Below are 18,909 nucleotides of genomic sequence, written 5' to 3' on the forward strand. Positions count from 1 at the left end.
CTGTTAAGAGAAAGGTACAGGCTATAGCATTTTCACTGAACAAAACTAGACTTCCTTCCGGTGCAGAACGACGGTCTCAGTCTGTGGATGGTGAGCTGTGGGGCTGGGACAACATTGGTGGGGGGGGGGGGGGGGTTGACAAGGGACCAGGATGGGGGGGGGTCTGTGGTGGGAGATCAATTCTGGGGGGGTGGAGGGGGTGGCGCGGGGGGCATGCCGAAGGGCGGCATCCCCGGCACCCCCATCCCCATCATGGTCACGAAATTGGAAGGGTCCATGGGCGGCGGGGGAGGGGGCGGGGCGTACATCATGCCGGCCGAGCCGGGCGGCGGGGGCGGAGGGGGGGGCGGGGCGCCGGGGGGCAGAGGGGGCTGGACCCCGGGGGGAGGGGGCACCATGGAGGGGGTGCCCATGGGCGGAGGGGGCTGGGCGGCGGAGGCCGAGGAGGGCTGGGGCTGCTGCCAGGGGGGCAGGCTGCCAGCGCCGGGGCTGGACGTGGTGCTGGTATCTGTGGAGGACACTGCTTATGTTAGGACAGGACAGGACACGTACTACAGGCTGAAGACACATAGCGGACGCGGACACAAGCGGCTATTTTTGTGGTGTGTTAAATTACTGAAGAGCTGCACGGCCAACTGGGTGTGTTCACACCTACACATTTGATCCGTTTGGAATCGGACTATCGGACAAAAAAAAAAGTTTGCTCCGCTTCGTTTGGAGAGGTGTGATATATAATGATAGATTTTCCCTCTTAATTTTTCTAGCCAATAGATGAGCAACCTGTACGACCGCATGACATTCGTTTACGTGTTGGTTCGATTACACAAATGACCGTGTGAAAGCGAACCAGACAAAAAAAAAAAACTGCAACAATGTTGCAACTTCGCTCGTTTGGTCTGGTCCTCGGTTCGGACTTTCTGGTGCGATCGCAACCTTACACTCCAAAAGGAACGCGTAGTTAAAAAGCAAGTATACCGCGGGCTCTACGATCCAAGATAAGTCATATTTTATTTAAACCTATATGAAATACTAAAAGGAGAACAGAGGAGAACAGAGTTCCACACACACACACACACACACACACACACACACACACACACACACACACACACACACACACACACACACACACACACACACACACACACACACACACACACACACACACACACACACACACACACACACACACACACACACACTAGACTGAGAACACTAGCCGTGTGTGTGAGCTGCCAAGACCTGAAGAAACAATGACTGCTCAGTGTGTACTTACTCTGTTGCCATGGCAGCTGCGCACTGGTCGCCATGCTGCTGGTCGGAGGGGGGGGCGGGGCCTGCTGTTGCCACGGCGGCAGGGGGCCTGAGGGGGGCGGGGGCGGCTGGTTGTTGGGGGGCGGCGGAGGGGGGGGCATCATTCCCATTGGGGGGGGCAGCAGACCTACGGGAAGGACGGGAAAAAATGTTTTTAGGAGCTGCGTTAAGGACTGGCAGACTTGATAAAAGACTTAATTAAGCACCGTCCTGAATTCAAGTGAACTAATTAACCCTTTTAATACGACCACGTCACCGGCAACATTTTAAAAAATATCTAACAAATATTTAATAATATTAAAAAAAAAATCTAACAAATCTAAAAAATTCCTCACTCCAACACTTGCTGAAAGCTGAGAAACTGCGCTTTCTAGTATTATAGGGAAAATCCAATTAATATTCGAAATGTTGTCACTTTATTTTCAGGGTTAAAAGGCTCTCACCCATGTGGTGCCCGTGGTGTCCGTGGCCCTGGCTCATCGGTGGGGGCGGAGGCTGCATCCACGGCGGGGGCAGGCCGTTGGGGTTGGGGGGCATGGGGGGCCCTCCCATGCTCTGCATGGGCGGCGGGAAGCTGTGGTGTCCTCCGTGTCCTCCGTGTCCTCCGTGGCCCCCTCCGTGGCCTCCTCCGTGTCCCCCTCCGTGTCCTCCTCCTCCTCCGTGTCCTCCTCCTCCTCCTCCGTGCATGTTATGGTAGTTCCTCTCCCCTGACTGACCCGAGTTCATCCATGGAGGACGGCTCTGCAACCGGACAGGAGATTCAGACGCATTAGAACATCCCCCAACACAGCGGTGGTCCATATGTTCAACCTGTGTGTGTGTGTGTGTGTGTGTGTGTGTGTGTGTGTGTGTGTGTGAGACTGACCGGCGGGGGCTGGTTGTTGTTTTGTCCCGAGCCGCGGGGGCCGTGGTTGTTGGAGTGTCCCCCGCCGGAGGAGGGGACCGGGGCCTCGCCCAGCTCAGCCATGAGGGACAGGTACTCCTTGTCCATGCGAGCCTTGTCCTGCGCTGACTGGGGGGGCTCGCCCGTCCTGTGGGTTGAAAATGAACTGGGGGGGACGGGGGGGGGGACGGAGACATTACCAAGATTAATCAGGGGATACAAATAAGACCCTGATTATAAGGAGAGAGACAAAAAATAATAATTGCAAATTGGGATCTAAGCAAAATAAGCTTAATGTTTACCTGGTGAACTTGCAGTCGGAGGAGATGTGTCCCGCTCCGCCACACTTGGTACAGAGGGTGGTGTTGGTGATGCTGCGAGGCTCGGTGCTCTGCCAGGGGCGCAGGATCCTGGGGGGGGGGGGGCAGCGGAGAGAGGGGGGGGCAGCGGAGAGAGGGGGGCGTTTCACTTTGGAACATATGGAACAACGTGGGACGACTGACAGTCAGTCCCCACTAAGTCAGAGGGTTGGAAAAGTCGGGAATATTCCCAAACTTCCCATGGAAATTAATGGGACTTAAACGGGAATAAACTGAAAACAGAATTTATTCCTGTAAATTCCCACAAATAAGTTTAGTTTATTCCCATTAATTCCTGTGGGGAATTCTGGGCGGTTTGTGAATATCCCCTGATCGTGACTGGTCCTGACCTGTTGTCGTCCTCTCTCAAGGTGCCGTTGAGCCGGGCGAGTTCCCTCAGCTGCATCTTGCGCAGGTCGTTCTGATCCTCCGGCGTCTCGATGCCCTGCTTCAGGATGTTACGGATCTGGGGGACGACATGTACATTCCCTCACTGGGCGTTTCTCCACACGGAATTCACAACTTCACCTACTACCGCCAGCGTCGCGTCAGCAAGCGGGTGGGTGCGGGGGTAGGGATGTCACGGTGTGGATTTTTATCCACCGACTAATAAACCCATGACAACGCCGGTGTTGCCGGTAACACCGTCGAGGCCATCGGTCCCCAAATACCGGGCCGCTACCCATTCGCTGCCGGCCCGCACGAAAAGGAACTCGCGAATTCTGCCCACAACGATGGGACTTGGGAGTTTTCATAGTAGCCACTCATTATTTCACCATTTCACAGCACAAACCCCAGCTGGCGTTATCGACCGGCGAGACGGGAGTGTTTTGAATTACATAAACACGGAACATCGTTTTTCCCATCAGCTCGGTTAGAACGTGAACCTGGGAACAGGATATCCCGGATGCCGTCAACACGATCGTTTCCATCGTAATTACCAGAAAAACTCGCTCGATTTGTCGCTGGTCTCTTTTGACTAATTAAGTCGCCAGATATAGCGACAAAGTCACGAAGTTGGCAACACCGGGCTATATCCCATGACCTCCCTCCTCCCTACTCTCTTCACGTGAATTGAAACCAGATTCCTCTCTGTGCATGCGGAGGGGCAGATTGTAACGAGTGGGCGCTGACATGCCAAAGTTAACCAAATAGGAAACACGGCGGTGGGGGCGGAGAACAGCGGTGTTGAGCTGATCTGTCGGCGATCGCGCGGCGCGTGACCGAAAACCAACAACCATGACGAGCCCGTGCGGCGGGGGGGTGTGGGAGGCCTGGGTCTGAACGGCACCAACCTGCTCCACGGCTTTCTTGACGTTGTCCATGGTGTTGGCGGTGACCAGGGCGTGCAGGGGCTCGTCCTCGCCCGGCAGCATCTGGCCGTCCTTGCGGCCCACCTTGCCCTCCTTCACCGAGCCCTTGCCACGGATCATGATCTTGGCACAGCACTCCTTCTCTATGTTCTTCAGGGTGTTACCGCTGCCAGGGGGAGGGGGGGGGGAACAGGGAACAACGTGAGCCTCTGCTACTCTGGCTTCATTCTGGCATTAGATTACACTCTTAGCCACTTGTTTAGAAATTAATTAAATCAACGCTTAACGTTAAGTTAAGTTTTTCACGTTAAACGCAATTACCGTAAGTCTCTTTGGATAAAAGCGTCTGCTAAGTGACTAATGTAAAGTAAATGTAATGTATTGTGAGAGCTTGTCTCACACCGGACTGCAGTAAGTCTCCTGCTTGGGACGAATCCAAGAACATGTCCGCCCAGGGCTATAAACACAGAACCTCAACGGGAGGGAACGATCCATCCGGAGGAACTACTCACCGCGGCCCGATCAGAAGGCCCACAAAGTTGATCTCCGGGTACTCGTCCTGCGGGATCATCACCTTATCATTGACCCTGGTGGCTGGTGGCCTGGATGGGACACGTGACGTTTGGTTAGGGGGAGGGAGACTGTAGCACTGTAGCACAAACAGCTTTGTTTACTCAAGTGTATTTTAAGCCATGTACACAAACGAGGATACGAGGATATTAGGAGAATGGCTGCTCATACTTGTAGTCGGCAGGGGGTTTGAACTCGGGGTTGAGGCCCACCATCTCGGTGATGAGCGAGTGGCGCTCCTCCTCCAGCTTCTTGCGCGTGCGGTACTCGCGCGTGTTCAGCCTCTTGCCCTCGCTGTTGTAGATGGGCTCCGGGGACGGAGACCTGAGGGGAGGGAGCGGGAGCGGGGGGGCGGGAGAGGACATAGAAAGCAAGACATGTTAAAACCTCCGGTTGAACCCGATGGAAGCACACCACAGATGTACACATTCCCTATGTCTAAACTAGGCCTTAAGAATAGCATCTGATTACTTAAGAAACCCACGACTGGGGAAGAGTTGATCAATTTCCCAGAGCCACTTCTCATTAAAAGGGAAGGGGAGGCAAAATACAATATTTACGGTAACAGTTGGTCACTAAGGGGGAAAAACAAATGTCTCATAGGGGCTAGCTATGAGATACATGCCAAAGCAGCATTCTAAATTGTAATTGCAGCTGCTACATTAGATAGTAGCATCTTAGGCCAATTGGGGTCATTAAATTCAAGGTCCATAAAAAATTAGCAACAAGCCAAATGAAGATTGAAACTGCAACCCTCTGATGGTCAGTGACAAGAAGCACAGAGGGGGGGGAATGTAAATAAAACTAATTCTGGAGGGTCAGTCGCCTCTATTTAAATGCAACCTATCCAAAAAAAAAGGCCATTCGCTAAACCTGCATACAGGACGTGGCCAATGAAAAGCAGCGGGAAAAACAAAAAAAAACAAACGCAGTCCTAAAAGGAACCGCTGGCATTGGGAGAACGGTGCCATATTTGGAGTTGCCGTGGAGAGGGGGGTCCGAACCTGCCCCCTGGGATGCTGAAAATCTGCTTTGCTGCGTTAAGGAGGCTCTGTGCTTGAAAAAGGTTAAGGTGACGAGGGGTAATTTGGGTTAGAGAAAAGGAATTGTGATTAGACGTTAACCCTTTCCTGCGCACCCCCCCACACAGAGAGCCACATTTGTCCCTGGGTTGATGGACAATTCAGAGGAGGAAGAAAAATAAATTTAAAAAAAATAAGTTGGTGTTTTTTTTGTGTTTTTTTTTTACGCTCGAAACTTCCAGCGTTGACAACCTGGAACACTCCCCTTAATGGCTTCATATTACAGCGCGGAAGTGTCTATTAAAGACCTGCAATGAGCTTATTGTTGCCGCTGTGGAAATGTCTGATTAAAGATTATGAGAAACTATCATGTACAAAACGCCAGGGGGGTGTGGCCAACAGAGATGTCACACTCTTATCGGGAACAATGACATTTGAAATAGATGCTTATGCAAACGACTACATAGGAGCTGGTGGGTCAATCCGGAATAGTGGGTCATTCCGGAATAGTCAGGTCTCAGAGTTCTCCTCCGAGAGCCCAACAGTCCGCCTGGAATACGGTGAAACTCCGTTGGTGGGAGGAGCTGCAGAGGCCTCATAATGGGGAACCATTAATGACCATGGGAAAACATCCAACGGTTAATAGTTCATTGGACAGGGTTCGAGTGTGGAACCGACTGTAGCAGGGGTTGGACCACTGCATGAGATGTGCCAAGAAAAAGGCAAAACATCATATCAAGTACTGCCAGAAGTAAATACGTTTAGTTTCACCAAAGGTTATTATAAAGACCCTCTGAGACAATATTAAGATCAGAACTAGCCACTCATTAATTTATCCTGAGTATTGAAATATTAAATCTCCTTCCTTCATTAACTAAGACAAAGACTATGAGATTGTTCAAGATCTCGACTGAACCACTAAAATTCATAAGCGGTTAGAGACAGAAAAAAAACCTTCGGACCTGTATAAGAACATCTTAAATTAAAGATGCATGATCCAACAGTTCAACACCAGACGCATCCACACACTGTTCACTCATTCAACCCATCATGACTGCTACACATCACGTGAGGGTTGGACTATTGTTCAAATCTTGGGTTTGAATCACTCATTCCTACATCGATGGAAATAAAATGGATTTACCCCCATCCTTTTAAACAGTATTTTACTGATAAATAAAATATTTCTTATATCTAAATATTTTATATGAGGGTCTAAGTAATTGTCTCATGACAGATGAAACAAACGTATTGCATAATTTATGTACAATGTCATCTGTCAATGGAAAATCTGTTGAGCGTAAGAGAAATGTGATATAATCTAGGGCTGTGCGATATGGACGAAATCTCCTATCACGATATGGGTTACTTCATATCTCACTAATGATATATATCATTAAATAGTGTGCTGTATCTCAGTAATTTTGAATTAAAAAAAAAATTTTGCATGACCTTTTAAACTGCAAAAATGTCCAAACTACAGCTAGTCAGAGACAAAACTAGCACTTTTGAGAAAGTCTGATAATTGCTCTACCACCGTTTTGGTCATACAATGGATGTGGATGGGCATTTTGAAAAATCATTCAAAAACATGTTAAACTCTCCATTTCAAAGACAAGAAGCTCACCGAGGGTTTCGCAGCAAAGTCTGAATCCTGTAGGGTTTTATTGATCATTTTATGAAATCCATTGACTTGTATTGACGCGACCGTTGTAGATATATAGATCAATCCGCAGAGGGGATTCAGGAAGCGGAACTACTTACGGTAGCTTTTGTTATTGTTTATGTTGCTAGGCTGAATGATTTTTCAAGATGCCCACCCACATCCATTGTATGACCAAAATGGTGGTAGAGCAATTATCACTCTCAAAAGTGCTAGTTGTCAACGTTTTGATCTGAACCATTGTATATGATCATAAGTAACCTTAAAACAGGGCTAAACGTGCATTTTCCCTTTACTACTCCTTTAACGTGCTCTGTCTGAACGACGCCTTAACGACGCCTTCGCTCCGATCTCCGCGCACAAGGGTGGAGAAAAAATTCTCCATTCCGTGTCGGTGCCTTTTATACAGAACGGTGAGGCGTGATAAGCTCAGACCGGACGAGAGCGGGATAACCTCAGACCGGACGAGAGCAGGATAACCTCAGACCGGACGAGAGCGGGATAACCTCAGACCGGACGAGAGCGGGATAACCTCAGACCGGACGAGAGCAGGATAACCTCAGACCGGACGAGAGCAGGATAACCTCAGACCGGACGAGAGCCAATAGGAACGATAGAGGGAAATCTGTTGATAGACATTGTTCTATCGTCATATATCGCACAGCCCTGATAGAATCTCATTAAAGAATTTCTTTAGGCTGGACGATTACGGTAGTGAACCGACAGCTAGATACTCAACCTCAAAATCATCTCCACACGAATGTGTGAGGAAACCGTAGAACCTTCGCAGTACCTCTATAACTCAACACTTAAGATACAACTTCTACACTTCTCCTTCCTATTAGCTACTCTCATACCAACAGCAAATTAGAACTATCATAACAGTTTGAGTTTAACATTAAATCATCCTACTAATCAAAGCTAATAACTTAAATCACGTTACTAATCAAAACGAATAACTTAATCTATCTAATCATCCATATTTCATCTTGGCAAATAATTAAGATTTCTGTGCACCAAACTACTACTGTAGTTGTTGTACTACAGGACACATCTAACCTAGTGCCTGTATTGACATCTAAATGTCTAATGTCATCTCAATTATCCTCTAAGAGACTCATGATCAACCAAAAAGACCCAACATTTGGCTTCATAAGAAACGTCAAGAAGGTAGAGAAAGATGTTACTGTTCGTGGGGTTTAAAACTGTATTCCCAACCTGTCCTCAGGGTTAACAGGGATTCCCAGGTCTCCTGTACGCAGTTTACGAGTCAGGTCTTCGATCTGCAGTTGGACTGGAAGAATTCAGGTTAGGAAAGAAAAAAACAAGAGGGATGGAAGAAAAATGGGGTTACCACAATAAGACATCAACTGGGAGACGGTGCATTTTCAAATTAGAGCACTGTCTCATATCTTTGAGAGGCAAAGAAAAAACATGATTACAATGAATGATGAGTCATTATGTTAAAAAAAAAGAAACGAGGGGAATAAAATTAAATTCTGAATTTCAGATTCAACAACATGGAAAACCCTTCCGCATTTCTGGGTAAATGGAAGCGCCGAATTAATCTATATTCATTCTAGAGTCAATATAATCAAAAAGGTTATCAAAGTGAGGTTTTAAGGGCAGGTGCAGGAGAATTTGGCCGCCCAGTGATGGTGGAAGGGTTCAGGTACACATTGCAACATTTGATTGGATCAAGAGACCACGCCTCCGTATAAAACGCCAGCCAATCTTGTACTGTATTTCCAACCTCACAGGTTTATTAAATCACCTTGTACCAGTGGAGGTCTACAGTCAGTAATTAAACATGGCTTTGCATTTAAGGGAGATGCCTGGTTCTTGGTCCGGCAATAAGGCTAATAAAACAGGAATTTCATTCATGTGTTACTCTGCACTTCAGAACATCTAAAGCTGGGGGGGGGGGGGGGGGGGCACTGTAATCACTGAATATCAAGGGGGGGGGGAGTACTCATAACATGCACATAATGAATCACTTAACAAAACATCCCCATTCATACCCCCCTCCCGCCAAGGGTGCTTCACCAAAAGGATTATTCTGGATCCACTGGGAAGCTACACCACAGATGAAGACGGCCCCAGTGAATTGGCACTGCCACTTCCTGTTAATATCCCACAGGGCGTCGGGTGCATCTTGGTGAATACGCAAAGTAAAAGATAAAATGATACAGAACAAAACGAAAGGCAGAGATGAATGTTAACAGACCCCGAGGAAGACCAGCCATTAATATGACTGAACGTACGTCAATAACAGCTTCTGTTATTGACAAGGTCATCAGACATGGACTCGCTTGCTTCACATTAAGAGTGCCTATAAGGGCAGCGTGGTGGTGCTACAGTGCTGCCGTGACACTGGTCAAACTGGCCTTTATCTGTTACCTTTCGTTTGGTCACAGACCAATATTAAAATCAAAAGTAGTATTAAAAAATTATCAGGGTCATATGAGTCTGATGTAGGTAAACCTAATGATGTGTACCCCATGTCAAAGACACAGCTTTCTATAAATGTAAATATAACTTGGGGTGTAATTAGAGGTCAAACCACCACAAGACTAGACTGAAATTGGAATTTGTCGTGCCATTGAAGCAGCATTGCTCACACATTAAACTCATAAGCATTATAATGTGAGAGGCATTTTTGTGCATGTTACAAGGACAATTATGAGTCGACCCCTCCATGCCAGGGGACAGTTGATGAGCTACAGAGGGACAGGCAAGACAGTGACCCGCTACAGCCCAAGACAATGCACAGCAAGCAGTGGATGTCCGACACTACTACTAGCTAATTAGTTTGTTTTAATGTATGTCCAATGGCATGCAAAACCTCGCCACAAAAACATTTGCTACAGGACAAGTCACTACTCCTTCAGCAGGAAAATGACCTTCATACACACTCCACATCAAGAAGTTAGTGTACTCGATGGATAAGAATAATTAATTTCATCAGTTAGAGTGATGCGATGTTGCGCCTGTATCCGTAGACAACAGGGACAGGTTATGAGTAATACTAGTTACACAGCTTCTCTCCAGGTGACATTGAAAGTGCTGTGAAAGCAGGTCAAGTCTAGTTCACATTGCTCTAACTGATGAGATTCAGAATTGGGACAGGAACTGTACATAACACTTCAAAATGTAAAACATGTTTCCACCCGCAGAGCACTGGTTCTACAGTGAGATACAGCTTCAACACCCTCTTGTAAAGCTGCACCTTGTACAATAACTATCAGAAGCATGACTGCAATGAAATAATGGGCAGGTCAGTTACCTATATAGGCCCGTTCCTGATCCCGGGTCAGTCCGGGGGGGATCACAGTGGGCATGCCGGGGATGACAGTCTTCTGGTCCGGGGTCTCACTGCTCCAACGACTCCTTTTCCTGGCCTTTTTCTGGCCGAAGTCTAAAGAAAGGACACATGTTTTTTCAAGGGGGTCAGACTATTTCCTGGAACCAAGTCATTAGGCTAACCTTAGCCTTAGCAAGCTAACTTATATTATAATCGTCACATGCATAAACGTGAAACTCTCTTTAACGAAGCTTGCATCATTACAACTGTGATAAAGTCAATCATTTAAATCGAAATACTGAGCATAACGCTAACAAGATAGCATTCGCGTATCCAATTTAACCAATGTAGCTAGCGTTAGCATTAAGCTAACTATTGCTAGGCGGTCTCGCGTGGTGAACACACAGGAATCAGTTGCGTTATCCACGTTGTTAGTAGCTTGGTGCTAACCGTTAGCTTGGTGGGGACCAGCTAGCTTGGTGCTAACTAGCTAGCTTGGTGCTAACCGTTAGCTTAGTGCTAACCGTTAGCCTGGTGGGAACCAGCTAGCTTGGTGCTAACCGTTAGCTTGGTGCTAACATGCTAACCTCAGCTAGCATAGCTCGTTGTGATCTCACCTGGCTGCGCCTGCATCGCGGCTACTTGAGGGGGTGGTTGTTGAGGAGCCAGGGTGGGAAAACCGGCCGCCGCGGGGAACTGGTTGGGTACCGGGAACGAGACGTTGGGCATCGGCGGCTGGAAGGTCTGGAGAGAGGGGAAGGGTACGGGCGGACCGGGGGGACCGGGGGGACCGGGAGGAGGGGGCATCAGACCAGCACCGGGCCCGGACTCGAAGCCCCGCTTGGCGCCGATGCTGGGGTGCAGCTTCCCGAGGGGAGTCGCGTTCGCTCCCGTTGCCATATCAAACGTACTCAAATATTTAACTGTTTCAAATTTTGTCCGGTTCTAAACTACGGTTTCTTTATAAAATCGGATGTGTGATTCTTCCCAACTCGACGGTCGACGTCAACGTTTTAGTCTTGTCTAGAAGATGGCGCCCGGTGACCGCGGGGAGAACACTAGGGGGAGGTTCAACCGCTATGTGCAGCTCTGCTATTGGCTACGTGCTGGAACGTCCGCAACGAACCCGCTTTTCATTGGCTGCGAAATAAAGTCACTCTGCTATCAGACACATGATTGGCTCCTTCCTTCCGTCAATCACCATTTCTTATCCCTGGTTAGATATTCGTATCCGCGTTTACGGCAGAGCTCTTCGGCCGTCCTTCACTGACTCATGGGGGGGATTTCATGTGCTTATACCTACATAGTTTATGCCAATATACTTATGAAGACAATAATGAATGAAATATAACTACACCATACCTTTGTCAAAGATGTGTTTTTTTTTATTGAGAAACAGATCTACAGAAACATTTGCTGTCATCACTCAGCTCGACAAAAAAAAACTGTTGAATACATTTGTGCACTCATGGCATGGAGCTACAGGTATAAATGAAAGTTTTATATCTGATTTATGTCACATTCACTCACACACTCACATTTGGAGTGCTAAATTCATGCTGTGTGATTAGGTGTCTAATTCATTGTGAATACTTTAACTTCTTAGTTCCTGTTTGACATGAATTTGTCATACCGGGCACAGTTGAAGCACAGGCTCACATGCAGTGCACTACATGCAGTGTACATAATTATCTTATCAAAGGATTCGCACTAACAAAGTGCATGTTTATCTATGCTTCCATTCAACATATTTTCTATTATATTTAAACCACAAACTACACATTTCCGTGATTTAATATGGGTCTCTTAAAAGGAAAAAATGATCAATCAGAAAAGGATTTGTTACACTGCATAAAACTGCTATAAATCTGCTACTAAATCAACTACACTCTGAAAATAAGAGTCCTATAGATCCATTTGTAACGAGAAGAAATCTAAAAAAAAAAAGATTCCAGGTGCTGTTTAGAACCCTAAATGGTTCTTACGGAACTGAAAGGGTTCCATTTGGAATCTTTTTATAGGGTTCTTTTACCCTTACCCTACTACTACACATATATTGCAGAGCTCACATTGAAATTAAACAGCGTGCATTTGATTTGTTACTTGTTAAACAGTACTAAAGTGAATATTCTGCTATCAGTGTGGAAATACAGTATGGATGCTAAATTAAATATTAGTTGGAACACCATACAGATGGCCAGTTTTGAGGCAACATAACTGCAATTAGTCTACGCCGTGCCAAGATCACGCCAAAGCTGAAACGCATCGCGAGAGGCATAAAAGATGGCCGACCGAACACGAGTCTGTCACGCGTGTTGAAGCGACACCTGCGAAGAGAACATACCACAAAGTAATCATGTCATCCAATCACAATATCCCATTTGACAGTTACTTTTGGGAAAGCACGCATGTTGTATGTGTATGTGTTGAGTGTAAGTTACTGAACACCTAGTGTTACATTGTAATGTGCTTCCCATGGGACTATGACCTTCGCTGAGCATTGACCTAACCTCTGACAGCCAATCAGCTCTCACCTGGCAGAGTGGGAGGAGGGTTAGTACGCGTAGCGCGCCCGCTCGTCGTAGGGATTCCGCGGCACGTCGAAAGTCGAGTTCCTAGGGAGGGCGGACCCTGGGGAGAGGCACGAACGCTCGAACCCGAAGCCTTCCCCCTCAGCGGGGATTCTCCGGATCGGGCTCCGATCACGTGTGAAGTATGAGGCGGCGGGGGTAGGTGGAGGAAGGGGGGGACGGCGCTCGTAGGGGTCGAGGCCAGAGGGCGTCAGGCGCTCCCTCATAATGGCCGCCGAGGAGGCGGAGGAGGAGGACGGGGGAGGTGGGGCGGGTAAGGGGACAGAACGGCACTCCTCGAAATAACTGCCACCGAAAGGACGAGCCCGGTACTTCTCGTAGAAGTCCACGACACCATACGGGTCCCGGTCGTCGTAGGACCGCCGCGCCGGATAGCCTGGAACCGCGCCGTAGCCCGCGCCGCCGCTCCCGTACGCCGCCTCGCTGCCGTACATCCTGGCCATGCTATGTTCGGCAGCCGCGGCACTCATGCCGTAACCTGGTGGAACCCCGTAACTCATAGCGCCGCTCTCGTAGCCCGCGCCCCGGCCGTACCCGGGCATACCGCCGCCGTAAGCAGAACCCCTGGCGAAACCGTGCACGGGAGCGTAGCCGCCGGCGAAACCCGGGTCGCCGCCGCCGAAGCCCTGGTGATAACCCCGGCCGCGACCGCCCTCATCGAACCTGATGGCGCCGTATCCGTCGCTGTTTGGCTCTGAATCGTTTCTGTAGTTGCCGTTCTGGTCTAAGGGGCATTCTTTGGACCAGTGACCTTCCTGTCCGCACCGATAACAACCCGTCCTCTCCCCCATTCCGGGCGCAGTACGCAGGCGGCTAGTCGAAAGCTTCACACTCATCAGTTTGCCTTGAAAGAGAGAGACGCAAAATAATTTGCCACGATATTAACAGGCTGGTGAACTAGTGTATATTTGGAATCCCTGCTTTATATAACAGGCTGGTGAACTAGTGTATATTTGGAATCCCTGCTTTATATAACAGGCTGGTGAACTAGTGTATATTTGGAATCCCTGCTTTTGCTCACCGTAATACATGACGTCAATCTAAATGACTAACAAGGGGTTGTACAGTTCAGCCTGAAAAGATTTAGAGTCTGCAATAAGGGTAAGAACTGGGAGCTTTCTTTTCAAGTCAGTGGGTTGTTGACTGTCCTTCATATTTTCTTCTCTTTACTTACCTGAGTCAATGACTTACCTTCCTTACCTTTCTTAGTGAACAGAATGTCACATGTTCAATTAGCAGTGTGAAACTGTTCCTAAACTGGGGGAACTGGCCCAATCGCACCCTGCCTAAAGAGTTCACCTTGGAAGGCCGTGTTGTCCAGATTACTGATGGCTTCCATGGCGTCCTCCACACGCTCCATGTGCACAAAGGCGTAGTCCTTCACTATGTCACACTCCACAACCGGGCCGTACTCCTCGAACTTGGCCCGCAGCTCCTGGTTGGTGCAGCCAATGTTGCCCACGTGAAGCTTGGTGGAGGCTTTGGGTTTCCCCCGGCTGAGCTCCACATTCATGGGCTGCCCGTTCAGCTCGTAGTGGTGGAGGTTGCGGATGGCTTCTTCTGCCTCTGGCTTGTCGTCCATGTGGACGAAGCCAAAGTTCTTAACGATGTCACACTCTGAGATCTTGCCATACTGGGAGAACAGAGAGCGCAGCTCATCTGTTGTGGTGTCTGGTGACAAGTTCCCAATGAATATTTTCACCATGGTGCTTACTTCACTGCAGTGAGAGAGGAAATAAAGGATTAACATTAGATGACACAAAGTCAAATCCATGCATGCATATTGATTCTTGCGTCTGAGTCAATTGATTACAAGGGCATTGTGTTGCCTCTGTGTATGAAATGCGATAAACAAACAAAGTTGATTCATAGTATCCTGTAAGTAGCAAACGTAGGCGTAAGTGCAAATGGCAACGTAAAGGGAAGCAATCTTGCAGCCCATATAGTCACAGGCAAACCACAACAGCCTGCTGCTAACAATAGAATAGCCATCAACACCTGCAGCCTAGATCAGCTGCGACGCCATTTGTTTTTTAGTCAAAATAAATCATATCATTACTTATCATGGGATTTAGACGTGGCTGTATGGCTTCCATTTCAATCACGCTAGCCTAATGTTGCTTTTGTCCACTTAGCCAGATCCATTCGTTCACGGTATGCTATAAAACCGAAACTACACCAACTTATTTCACTCATCCAGCAGCTATATTGTTTCAAAATATAATTTGGTATAAAGCCTCACTAATATGCACTGCTAGAGGCTGAGTAATATAGTCATTTCGTAACGTTACCTTTCACAGGAGGTCTCGGCTCAGCAAAGTCGCAAGCTAATCTGAAATGGCGCGGTGTGCGCATGCGCATGCTACTGACCGGAGTTAGCCTGCTATGCTAACCGTGATGCTAACCATGCTAACACAGCAGCAGGCCGGGCTAACCAGGCACCAGGATGGAGGGTGTGTGAGCCAAGGCTTCCAGAGACTTGAATCATTATTAGAGCCATGAATCATTCTTTACATCTAATATCAATAGTATAGAATCAAAACAACCCAACTGCAATTTGATTGAAGAAAAAAAAAGTATAAAAACGCACGTTTTTGTAAATTAACTCAATTACCTGTAGATTGATTGCACTAATGCTGCAAATTATACGTTTTGAGGGTAGATATTTGAAAGAACAAGCCAAATAAAAAGTCACCAAAATAAGGTTTTATTAAAAACAAATTCAATTAGACATACACGCTTTGACCTTTGTGGGAAGTATGCCTATTTATACAACTCTTAACAAATCCCAACTGAGCTCACAAAAGGCACCGTAAAGTGATAACACAAGCAACCTGTTATCTCGATGATGATGCAAAAGCCCTGAGTTATGCTGCTCCATTTCTCTCCAGACATGCTCCTGCTCGACCCCTTCCTGTCCGGTAAAAGCGCTCAGTAAAACCTGATGGGCGCGGTTGTGTTATATAAACAAGGTTTTAGATATGAAGCTCAAAGCCTTCTGTTGGGGGGTGAAAGACAGGAGGCAGAGAGGGTCCAGTGACACTTTATATTACGGACAAGCGGACTTGCTAGTGATGGTGTGGCTCAAGTTTAGGGCGTGAAAGCACCATAATCACAGTGTGTGATCATTAAGTGTATGATGCGTCCACACAAACCGGGGGGTTTCGTTTTGAGAGGGAAAAGGTCAACACTCGTTGATGAGATGGTAAATTAACCGAATGATTTAGTTACGCTATGCTTCAAATCCACCTAATAGATCTAAAAGTTGGAATGTATGTTTTGGGGTCGTTTCTTAAGAGTTTAGTGTGTGCATCAAGACGCGACGGATGACACAACACTGTACAGAGCGAATACAGATGCTGTAAAACGTGATGCGTTTTGCAAACCACATCAACAGAAAAAAACATTGACTCCACTGACTGTCAATAACATAACCGAGAAATTTAATTGATTAGCTGTACAACTGATTAAATAAGACCTCGCTCATAAATCACTAAATTATCACCACCTTATCCTTATGTATCAAATGTGCTAAAGTCAGAGGATCATACGCTTTAGGTTGAGGATACGCTGGAAGTGAGGGGGGAAAAAACAAACACAGGTTTAAAATGAAATCAAAATAGTGACCAACATGTCTATAATAAAAAGCAAGTGGGGAAAACTGTAGGGCAAGCTAGTATAAACATCACACTGGATAAAGACCGCACAATTAGCGCGGTTCAAAACAGTCAACAACCCTCACAACTGACAACTGTGAAATAAAAGAAATTATGTGCTCGTAAAGAAGCATTGACTTGTTAGTTGAGAAGACAATTTGTCTGCAGGGGGGAGGGAGGGGGACTAGCACACAGGTGCCAGGAAGATGCCGAACGCCATTTTTCCCGAACCCGCGTCAGTCTCGCGACGTCACACGTTCCCGAATCACGAACGGGTTTGTTTGTTTGTTTGTGGCACGTCACGCAGCTGGATGGAACCGTGCAGCTCGGAGGAATGGAGGCAAAGGAAAAGTCCGGCGGTTCACATACACACCTAGGAAAAGAGCAGAGCATTCCCTTTTGAGAAAAACGACGAGGGCCCGCCTCGCGGGTCCGAATCACGGCGTTAAAAGCTGTGCATGATGGGAGACAAAAGTTCCTTCACTCAAGAAATAAATGAAAACCGATTTTAAGGTGCCCAGTCTCCACTGTCATACAGTCTACCTGATTTACAGTAACACTCTCACACCGTAGAGAGAAACCGATAAGGCTAACAGTTCCGTTTGGCTCACCTTGGCAGTGTGTGGCTTTAGTAAGTAGCATAGCGTGCCGCGTCGGCATAGGGATCCCTGGCCCGAGCGACGGTGTAGGTGGCGCTTCTGGAGGACGACCCCGGGGACAGCCGTGAGCGCTCGTAGGTGTAGCTCTCCGAGGCGACGGGGACTCGTCTGATTGGGCTGCGGTCCCGCGCGTAGTACGCCGCGGCGGCGGCGGCCGCGGACACCGGGGGCATAGGCCGGCGCTCGTACGGATCGAGGCTGGAGGAAGAGAGCCTTGACAGGGAGGAGGGGGGAGGGGGTGGGGGGATATAGGAGAGGCGGCGCTCTTCAAAGTAGCTAGAGCCGTATGGTCGGGCCCTGTACTTCTCGTAGTAGTCTACACTGCCGTAGCGCTCACGCTCGCCGTACGCCGATGACCTCTCGGGGTAGGAGCCGACCGCCCTGCCGCCGTACTCGCCGGCGGACCCGTAGCCAGGCCTACGGCCAATAGGAGGAGGGGGCGGTATCCCTCCCGGGTAGCCTGCCCCTCCGCCGTACGCCAACATATAATCAGACGGTCCGGGCATCCCGTAACCGCCTCCCCTGCCGAACCCCGGGGGCCCCCGTGGCGGGAAGCCCCTGCCGCGGCCCCGACCCCTCATGGGACCGCCTCCGGGGCCGTCGCCATAGCTACCGTTCTGACCGATCGGGCAGTCTTTCGACCAATGACCCTGTTTCCCGCAGACAAAGCAGCCGGTTTGGTCTCCCATTCCCGGCGCGGTGCGGAGCCGGCTGGTGGACAGCTGTACGCTCAGCAGCTTGCCTTGTGAGGAGAGAGAAGACACCCATGAGACGGTTGGACTCTAAACACGCAACCCCACTGGTTCTTACATGACTACAGGAAGAAAAAAAATCCTCATTGTGAGGAAACCTCTCATGATCAACTGGTTCAGTGAAGCAAGGCCATCAGCAAACGTGTTACACCACAGGTGAAATGTTTTGTTACGGCTAACGGTTTAAAGCGCCACGAGGAGAATTCTCACCACCGCTCACATTAGCATTCATTCATTTCAGTCCAAGCCGTCAATTAAGTCCTATTAAGTATAAATATTCCCTCCGTGATGGAGAGGACACAGACCTAGAGGCAATTAATCATTGTGTGATCTCTATACAATTCAAAGCCGATCCCAATACACGTATACTAGAATATCTACGTATAGCATCCATTCTGCCCAAAAGTTCACCTTGGAAGGCCGTGTTGTCCAGCTTACTGATGGCTTCCATGGCGTCCTCCACACACTCCATGTGCACAAAGGCGTAGTCCTTCACTATGTCACACTCTGCCACCGGACCGTACTCCTCAAACTTGGTTTTCAGGGCCTCGCCGGTGACCCCATCCGGGATGTTGCTGACATGCAACTTGGTGGTGGACTTGGGTCTCCGTTTGCTCATCTCCACGTTCATGGCCTCGCCATTCAACTCGTGATGGTGGAGGTTACGAATGGCCTCCTCTGCTTCAGACTGACTGTTCATGTGGACAAATCCATAATTCTTGAGGATGTCACACTCGGAGATCTTGCCGTACTGGGAGAAGAGGTTCCTCAGCTCCTCCTCTGTGGTGCTGGAGGCAAGATTGCCTACAAAGATTTTCACCAT

At 48.3% G+C, this 18,909-nt stretch overlaps 2 protein-coding genes across 4 annotated transcripts; both read right to left on the minus strand.

The window, feature by feature from the left end:
* Positions 1 to 110: 110 nt before the first annotated feature.
* sf1 (splicing factor 1) lies at positions 111 to 15,321 on the minus strand (the record flags this gene model as incomplete). Of its 3 annotated transcripts, XM_084461200.1 has the most annotated exons (13): positions 15,311 to 15,321; positions 14,287 to 14,737; positions 10,411 to 10,579; positions 8,343 to 8,418; positions 4,611 to 4,763; positions 4,382 to 4,471; positions 3,852 to 4,035; positions 2,907 to 3,022; positions 2,500 to 2,607; positions 2,180 to 2,363; positions 1,758 to 2,055; positions 1,277 to 1,441; positions 177 to 508 (listed from the first exon to the last, which is right to left on the minus strand). In XM_084461200.1, exons 2-13 carry the CDS (start codon positions 14,722 to 14,724, stop codon positions 177 to 179), a joined length of 2,313 nt encoding a protein of 770 aa, XP_084317326.1. In that variant the 5' UTR covers positions 14,725 to 14,737; positions 15,311 to 15,321. The 3 variants fall into 3 exon arrangements, with proteins under 3 accessions (XP_084317324.1, XP_084317326.1, XP_084317325.1); XM_084461198.1 differs by lacking the exons at positions 14,287 to 14,737; positions 15,311 to 15,321 and adding an exon at positions 11,046 to 11,459 and having other exon boundaries at positions 111 to 508; positions 10,411 to 10,542; XM_084461199.1 differs by lacking the exons at positions 177 to 508; positions 1,277 to 1,441; positions 1,758 to 2,055; ... (6 more) ...; positions 8,343 to 8,418; positions 10,411 to 10,579 and adding an exon at positions 11,910 to 13,863 and having other exon boundaries at positions 14,319 to 14,737.
* A 421-nt stretch (positions 15,322 to 15,742) lies between these two features.
* Positions 15,743 to 18,909, minus strand: LOC311328081 (RNA-binding protein 4.1-like; the record flags this gene model as incomplete). Its single annotated transcript, XM_084461202.1, has 3 exons — positions 15,743 to 17,048; positions 17,287 to 18,076; positions 18,498 to 18,909. The coding sequence occupies 2 exons, from the start codon at positions 18,907 to 18,909 to the stop codon at positions 17,304 to 17,306; spliced, it is 1,185 nt and encodes a 394-aa protein (XP_084317328.1). The 3' UTR covers positions 15,743 to 17,048; positions 17,287 to 17,303.

This window comes from Borostomias antarcticus (assembly GCF_949987555.1).
Source record: "Borostomias antarcticus genome assembly, chromosome: 37".
NCBI classification, from domain to species: Eukaryota; Metazoa; Chordata; class Actinopteri; order Stomiiformes; family Stomiidae; genus Borostomias; species Borostomias antarcticus.